The sequence below is a fragment of the Oncorhynchus kisutch genome, linkage group LG16 (assembly GCF_002021735.2).
Source record: "Oncorhynchus kisutch isolate 150728-3 linkage group LG16, Okis_V2, whole genome shotgun sequence".
NCBI classification, from domain to species: Eukaryota; Metazoa; Chordata; class Actinopteri; order Salmoniformes; family Salmonidae; genus Oncorhynchus; species Oncorhynchus kisutch.
Genome location: NC_034189.2, coordinates 15,218,898 through 15,227,864, shown reverse-complemented (window position 1 = coordinate 15,227,864; position 8,967 = coordinate 15,218,898). Strand labels below are relative to the sequence as shown.

The 8,967-nt window shown below is 40.1% G+C and overlaps 1 protein-coding gene across 1 annotated transcript; it reads left to right on the top strand.

The window, feature by feature from the left end:
• Window positions 1–5,375: 5,375 nt before the first annotated feature.
• Window positions 5,376–6,089, top strand: LOC116354064 (E3 ubiquitin-protein ligase TRIM31-like). Its single transcript, XM_031793084.1, has one exon. The coding sequence runs from the start codon at window positions 5,376–5,378 to the stop codon at window positions 5,904–5,906; it is 531 nt and encodes a 176-aa protein (XP_031648944.1). The 3' UTR covers window positions 5,907–6,089.
• Window positions 6,090–8,967: the final 2,878 nt, after the last annotated feature.

Sequence of the window (8,967 nt, the reverse complement as noted above, 5' to 3'; positions counted from 1 at the left end):
CTCATTCAATGTATATATTTATCCCTGTATGTCGGTCTTCTCTGTTGGAATACTCAATCGTCCTGCAGAGTTCATCAGTCTCTAGTTAACGTTCCCAGAAGTCACATTGTCTTTTGTGGTTGTAGGTGGTTAGAATGTATACTTCAGAGTAACGTTTGTAAATGTTCTCAGAGAGTAGATGCTTCGACGGTTGTCGGTATTCTCGTTCTACATATTTTCACAAATAGCTTCATATTTAATCACACGTTTCACATATGTTGATTTCCCAGCAGGGAAATGTACACAATAAGAGACAGGGTTATGTGTGTTTCCTGTCCTCCATGAAACACACTCGACATGACTTTCCCTTAAGTGTCCACGGACCATTCCCACATTCTCAAAAATAGAATATTTAGTTCTCCATTTTGGGAATTAGGAGAAGCTCTTTGTTCTGGTAGACTCTCTCCCTCAATACTGCATGGCAGTATTAGTGGTTCCTTGTGAGCTTACACCGTTGGGGACTTAGAGGTAACCAGCATCACGGCTTTATTGCTCCAGACCACCACAAGGGGGAGTTAGAGCACTCATGAATTTGGCTCCCAAGGTTTATATGATCAATCATATCAAGTGGTTCCATTGAGTTTGAAGTCAGCCACCTGTCCCTGGTGACTTTCTTCAGCAAAGATGGCTAACAAAACATTAAGGTGGAAGCAAATGTAATTAATTATAACGTCATGAGTCAAGCAAAAATATAGAACTGAGAGGAAAATGTTAGTTAATGTAGAAAAACGATTGTGCATATTTTTTTTGTTAAAGTTTATTTGCAAAAATTGCTATTTATCAAGATGGCTAGCTGGCTAAATGTTAGCTAGTCAGTTATCTGGTGTTATTTAATGTTTTAGGAACTCCTGAGAACTAGCAAACCAGGCTTGTCATCTTGGGAAACAGTGAATGTAAAGAATCTAGCTTGCTAAAGCATTTACAGCTAAATGAATGGCCTTGCCGTGCAATGCAGCTGAAGTAACATAGCTAAATATTTACTTGCAAATTGTGTAGTGGAGGATAAAAATAACTATGCCTATGGATGTGTAGCTAGCTACAGTATGCAGCCGATCTGTTTATGGACCCTAAAACCTTAGGTTCTGAACTAATATTCATACCATTCTATGAACCTCGGCTATCATAGTTGTTGTATCAGGCTTCAAGTCTGAATGGCATTAATGAAGCCTATTGATAGACTAACTTTATTGTGCCAAGGATGCAAGTCCTATAGACATGTACTGAAATCATTACCACGCATGAGATACCCACATTGTAGCCTGTACATTGATTATATCCACTGATCATGTACTCCTCATTGGTAAACAAAGGTGGTTCAGGTATTAATCTGAGACATAATTTTTCAGTCATATCCAATACCAGGTGTATCAAACTCCATTCTTTGAATGATGCCGTGTCGGCATGTATGTATTACAATTATACACTTCAACAATGTTTACCGCTCCTGGGACATCAATGGTTACATATTGTAACTATGCGGTAGACTTGAAACATGATTTGAAGCTGATTTGTAATTCATATGCATATCTAACTCCATCTGCATTAATCTGAGGACGCAGGATAGTATTCGAATGAGATGCTAAACTTCAACCAGTGGAGAATGTGAAATGCTTTATTGAAAGAAGTTCATTATCCAGGTGTTATAAATAATACATGCATGATAATTGTAATATATTACAAGTTCAATCTGTACGTCAATGCACATATGGTGTGCATTATAAAATGAGGAAGATGTATGAGTGGTGTAGAAGGGAAAGAGGTAAGAACAGAAGATGACAACTTATGATTACAGTGTTACCCTAATATTCTCTGTTCATCACAATTACAATGTCTCTAGCAGTGTCTCCTAACCTTTGGGCCAACTGGGGGTCCAAGGCTTGTTATCTTAAGATCGGGTGAGGTGGCGATGACAGGACTGGATTCCTCTCTCACATCAAAACATACCAGCAGACGAGAGAGCATGATTAAGCCTTGGTTTTTTTTTCTGACACTGTCAGTCATAATTATCAGGTGGTGAAATGCAAAACTGACCTTGAATCATTAACTCTGGGACTACTACATCTCTATCTGTATTTCAATGTAAAGCATCTCTTTAATAATACTTCCTGTTGACCTGAACAAGTGACCTCTCACCTATGATCATGCTGTGCCCTCTGTGTCAGCCAGTTCAGACGCGGGAGGGGTTCACCAACACTGCTGATATAACCTAGAGGATTTAGGGAGAAGGGGGATAGGGATGAAGTGAAGGAGAGTGAGATTGTCTGTGGTGTCTCACCTGGTGTCCACAGAGTACTTTATGCTGAAAAACAGACACGTGTCATTATTAGACATAAATACCACTTGAAGCTTGATGACTTGATCATTTGAATCAGCTGTGTAGTGTTAAGGCAAAAACAAATGTGCACAGGTGTTTGGAGCATTCCGATATGCCACAGCTGGTGAGGTGTCAGGTTCGCCTCTATACTTAAAGGGTGATTATTCCAACTCTCTGTGAAATGCTGCAGATCTGCCCACAGATGAGGTAGGAACACATATCCCACACAGAACTGGTGGAAAGAATTTGACAGGTAAAGGTATCCTTATTCCTCCAAACTGCATGTGAGACAGGTTCCCATGTACAAGACAGGCAGAGAGAAAAATAAGTTTAATTACCTCTGGTTATGGACACTTTTGCCAGCAACACGGCCTGTTTCTGCGACAGTGAACATCTGGCATTATCTACATTTTTGACCCCTTGATCAGCTCTGAAAGTAAGCTATTTTCTTAATTTTTTTGTAGATATGAAAACAATAACTGAGATGACTGTTTAATCTAAAGCAGCAGATGTCATATTCAGGATACGTCAACACAGCACAAAGCTTAACACCAGACTGGTATTGTGGTTGTTCATTAGGTGATGGGAAATATGTAATATGTATACAAAATAATCTACTTACAACTGGTATCTTGAAAAAAAGCATTGGAATTAAAAGTGAAATGATTAACCTGCTTCATTATTTATGTATTACCAGTTGAGGAACTTCTCCAATTTCATACATCATTGAACATTTGTCTATGAATAAGTAAGAATAAAAAAGATAACTTCTTAGATTTTTTGAAAACATACATCTTAGTACCTTATCAATTTATGATTTGTATCAATGTGGATGAGACGGGAGCAGGAACAGAGTATTTTTGCCGAGCAATGCAACGAAGCTGGCAATGATAGCTGCACCATCTACACTCTGCCAAGACTCTTAGCCATTGTACACGATGGCCCATTGCTCAGACTTATTTGACCATTCTAAAGCCCACATGGGGCATCCTTGCCTTACTAGTTCTGACGTTCTGGTCTAAATCTTCATCTGACATATCAGAATAGCATTCCCTGACAGACACCGTGACCTTTCATCCTTCTGTAAACAAAGCCAACCGTTACACTGTCATGAAATATGACTACATATCGACTATGAAACAAATAGGACATGGCCTGCTTATGAGTTGCTATAAAAGAAAGTTTGATTAATTCAATTGAAAATGGCGAGAACAGGCATTCATAGCTAAATGCTTTTGGTTAGCTTGAGAATAATAATTGCTCCTATGATTTATCATTCTACGGTGTATGTAATATAGGAGAATGTTATGAACCTACACAGAATCTTAGGAGCTATGTAAAAGTTGGACGGAAGAACGCCCAGTGCTGCTTACCTGAGATGTCATCATCACACAGTCCTTCTTTGTAAGTTTCTGCTATGACTTCATAAATGTCGGAAAAAAGTTGCTTTCAGAACAATTGTTAAAAAAATTGAAAATAAAAATGTTTTGTTCTAGACAAAAAAACACATATGTACCTCCATAGCGTATTACAATTTGACGTTCACATTTGAGTAACTTAGCAGATGCTCTTACCCAACAATTAGAGTTAAGTAACTTGCTCAAGGGCACATTGACAGATGGTTCACCAAGTCGGCTCGGGGATTCAAACCAGCTTTCGGACACTAGCCCAACCCTCTTACCTGCTACGCTACCTGCCACTCCGGTATGTCTATTCTATGTGTTACTAATTTTTGTGTTGAGTGTATGAATCTTCTAAATGTTAATCAATTAAAAAGTGACCTAGGACTGTGGGCAAAGAATGGTAAAAGACATTGCCTAATAAAGGGTTAATCTTGTTCCCCTTTCTGCACAGTGGTCGTGGAAGTATAAATTGATGAAGAGGCGGCGGGAGAGGGGTATATTTTGGGGAGTGGGGCTGTTGGGGGCATTAGTGTCGTGTGTGTCAGTGTTGGTCAGAGCAGTCTACAGTGGTTCTCTACAGCAGCTGCCTTCTGGTGAGTGTTCCCATATCTCTATTTTTCTCTGTCTAGCTCTTTCTGTCTCTGTCTCTCTCTCTGCACATTTTCTCTATACCTTAACTGCTTCAGCAAGAATACACTAAAGGTATAGGGAATTCTATAATGTATTTTTGATTGTGTTTGTATTCCATCAGGACCGATGGGAAAGAGTTTATTATCGTTGATAATGTGAGGCTTCAACTTAAGCTTGATCTCAGCTTTTTGCTTTTGTACTAAGCTGTTGAAATATCTTGATTGTGTACTACAGGCGGATTGGAGGATGCATATGAAAACAAACCATTTTGTAATTATCTGAGAATTAAATGGCTTGACAAGATCCAGAAAGTCTCTTTGTGGATATTATTATAACAGTCTATTTTTCCTCCAGAAGTTAACACTCATTCACTTATACTTCACTTTAATATACCGGTACCAGTCATCTTTCAAATCCATGAAGAGAAGTGCACACGTCTGGAAAAAGAAGCGCTTATACGGATGCACCCAAGTTGTTTATGACAGAGCAGATGTATGAATAGCCAACCTTCTATCCATGGGGTGCATTCCAAATGGCACCATATTCCCTTTATAGTGCACTACTTTTGACCAGAGCCAGGTGGGCACTAGTCAAAAGTAGTGCACTGCATAGGGTATTATGGTTCCATTTGGAACGTAGGCCATGTGTTCATAAATGCTTGTTGCCCAAATTCCAAAGCAGGTGGGTTTTAACATGCTGACAACCTGCTTTCCAAATCAAATAACTCTTGCCTAGTCTATTTAACATGGGGGATAATTCAAGTAATGAATGCCCACACGCTTATCAACAGATCTCGCTTGGCTCGTCATCAGAAGTGGCGAGGACCACATTTGTTGTTAGTGTTATAATAGTAATTCTTCAATAAGCACTAGAAATTAATATTCAATATCCTGGTTTGAGAAATAGATTTTGGAGACTATATTAACATCCATCCATACTTCATGGAGACCTTTTTGTTTTAAAATACACCTGATGTTACTGCCTGCTTTATGGCCTGCATCTCACAGGTCAGATATCACAGGTTGGACAACGTTCCCAATGTCAATAGTGTCACAGAACACTGCAATGTAAAGTGTGACAGTGCATGGTGTTCTTTGCCAGCAGTGGCTTACCTTGCAGGAAATAATGGACATCTGGCGGAGGAGCAGGTCCATTGTTCCATCTGTCTGGACGTGTTCACCAACCCTGTCTCCATCCCCTGTGGACACAACTTCTGCCGCTGCTGCATCCTAGACTACTGGAAGACCACCGCCCTGTTCCAATGCCCCATGTGCAAGAAGACCTTCAAGAGGCCCGACATTAGCATCAACACCGTCCTGAGGGAGATTGCAGAGCAATTCAAGGACATCAGGGTTATTAATGCAGAGCGTCTCCAACAGCAGGAGCTGAAAGAGGAACGTGAGCTACAAAAGAAGATGGAGGAAAGGAGCAGGAGGAGAAAAAGATGGAGCAGGAAACTGAGAATGAACAGCAGGATCTGGTTCAAAAGCAGCAGAAACTTCTTCAGGAGCCGAGGCTGAATCAAAAGATACCGAAGCTACAGCTGCAGTGAACGACCAGCCAGGAACCAGAGAAATTAATGGATTCAAAACCAGAGGAAAAGCCTAAGGCACCACCAGCCCTTGCTCTGCCCTCTCCACCCCACACTCCCTGGGGCAAGGTTTCTTGTGATGTCTGCATGGGTGATCGCATGAAGGCTGTCAAGTCCTGCCTGGTGATATATGATTCTTATTAGATTTGTTTGTTGTGTTTGGGATAATATATAATTTATACATTTCTTGTCTGTTATATTTTGATGAAAATTATTCAAGTTGATGTTTGTTTTGAAACGTGCATAACAATTGTAATAATTTATTTGGATAATTATTATGAATTATTCGTAGGTGTGTCTGACCTTGTACTGCGAGGAACACATGAAGAACCACAACACCCGCTTCACTAAGCACAAGCTGATTGAGCCTGTGGCTAACCTGGAAGATAGAATGTGTCCGAAGCATGAGAGGCTCCTGGAGCTCTTCTGTAAGAAGGACCAGGTGTGTGTGTGTGTGTGTGTGTGTGTGTGTGTGTGTGCTGTGCACCGAGACAGACCACAGAGCCCACTATACTGTCCCTGTGGAGAGGGAGTGGTCTGACAAAAAGGTGAGAGGAAACCCCTAGACTTGAGGTTAAATCCTAACATCCAATTTTCTCTTAGTCATGCATTGATGTCAGTGAGAGACTGGAAGTTAGGATTTGCCCCATACTGTGCAAACACTATACTGTATATGAACGTGTTGAGAATGAATTGGCGTTCATTGAATTGGTTTATAATTTTCGAATACATAGCAACTCTTCTGATGTCAAGGCCTGATGCACATAGCATGGAAAGCAAAAGAGTATAGTCTAATCCTGATGTTGCATCACATTATGGCCAGAAGATGTCAGACATTTCTAGTTCACTACTAATAAAACTGACATACAGTGATTTCCATTGTGCTTGTAAAAGTAACTTTCAGAAGAGATCAAGTGTATTTGTTAAATACCAATAAAACACTAAAATGTGTGAGGCCTAGCCCTAGATTTTATTGGAAGAGAATATGCTGCCTACCCTGAATTCCAGTCTGCTTGCGCTATCATGCCAAGTCCTTGTTGGTCATTGTCAACATGTTGTATAAGCAGATCTGGGACCAGGCTATAGACTGCCTGCTGTAAGATGAATTATCTCTCACCTCCGTTTTCCACATCAGGCTCAGGTAAAGAAGACAGAGATTGCTGTACAGCAGATGATCCAGGACAGACTGAAGAAGGTAGAGGAGATCAAACACTCAGTGGAACTGAATAAAGTGAGTTATTTGGCTGCTAGGAAAATGGTACCCTATTCCCTACATAGTGCACTACTTTTCATCACAGCCTTGGGTCCTGGTCAAAAGCAGTACTCTACAGCATATAGGAAACAGAAGTTATATATTTTTATATAGCAAGGCAAGTCGGTTAAGAACAAATTCTTGTTTACAATGACGGCCTAGGAACAGTGGGTTAACTGCCTTGTTCAGGGGCAGAACAACAGATTTGTACCTTTTCAGCTCGGGGATTCAATCCACCAACCTTTCGGTTACTGGCCCAACACACTAACCACAAGGCTACCTACCACCCAGTTGTCACGTTGCCAGTTGGGATTCGTACTGTACAAGAGATTAAATCATAGATTTATCAGGGATATATTTTGACAAACATGGTGAGATGAACTTGTGGATACCATTTGTATGTCTCTGTGTCCAATATGATGGAAGTTAGAGGTACTGTAGTTTTGTGAGCCAATGCTGACCAGCATTAGCTCATTATGCTAACGCTCATGAGCAATTTAACTAGTTAGCCACTTCCTTCAAACTGCACGCAGAGACATAAAAATGGTACCCAAATGTTAATCTGACTCTGGGGAAGTTGATACAGGGCCTCATTGCCAAAATCCTGAAGAATCCCTTTAAGGACCAGGGTTAACATAATACACTGCTGGATTCTAGGATATAATTTAGCTTGTACATTGGTCCAATGTGGTGAGCAGGGCTGACACAATACATTGCTGTTAGATTTTGTAGTGTAGATCCATATTTTAGCTTCAAAGTATTTTCCTTCCTTTATCGAGATGATACATTTACACTGTTTTTCTACCTCTTCAGGCAACCTAAAGGTCATCTGACAGAAGGGGTGGATCTCAATAACGTCCTGGACACTCAAAGCCAACACTTCAGCCTTAAAGACCAAAGAGTCTGGAGTGGGGGTGCATCCCAAACATCCCCCTATTCCTTATGTTGTGCACTACTTTTGACCAGGATCCTGGTTAAAAGTAGTGCACTTATTAGGGAATAGGGTGTCATTTGGTACGCAACCTGGACCTCTTGGCAGGGTTGTCGTGTTAACCTAATTGATGTGCTTACTATAGGGCGTTAGACAGAATACTGTAGTACACTACTGCTGCTGCAGCTGCTGCTCAAGAAATGATATCCTCTTCTACACTCTAGAGGGGTGTCCCAAAACAGTATAATAATAACATTGATGATAGCCAGTTGCTAGGAAGTAAGCAATATTCAAACGTGTAATAATCTAATCAAATTTGTCACATGCTTCGTAAACAGCAGGTGTAGACTAACAGTGAAATATTTACTTACGGGCCCCTACCCAACAATGCAGATAGAAAAAATTGAAAGATAATAACACAGGGAATTAATACACAATGATAATTTACTCATTGTAACACTGCTCTAAAATGGTTTTTATCATGTTATGAAGTCTAAATATTGTGAAGTATGATCCAGTACCCAGAGGGAATATCATAATATAAACAACTAGTATGCACACTTGTGCAGTCACAACTGGGTTTACAAAATTCCTGAAACTTTCAATAAATTCCCTGGTTTTCCCGAAATCCTGGTTGGAGATGTCCTGATTATTCCCTTCTGATTCCAGGAATCCTCCAACCAAGAAAACCAGGGAATTTATAGAAAGTTAAAGGAATTTTGCGACCCTAGTCTCAAGTATGCAATAATAAATATGTAAATATCGTGTAACAATGTATAATAACATTGTAATTACTATGGTATAAAT

What these genes read in the sequence shown, in the direction of transcription:
- LOC116354064 (XM_031793084.1), top strand. Translation starts at nt 5,376, where the DNA reads ATGGCCTGCATCTCACAGGTCAGATATCACAGGTTGGACAACGTTCCC.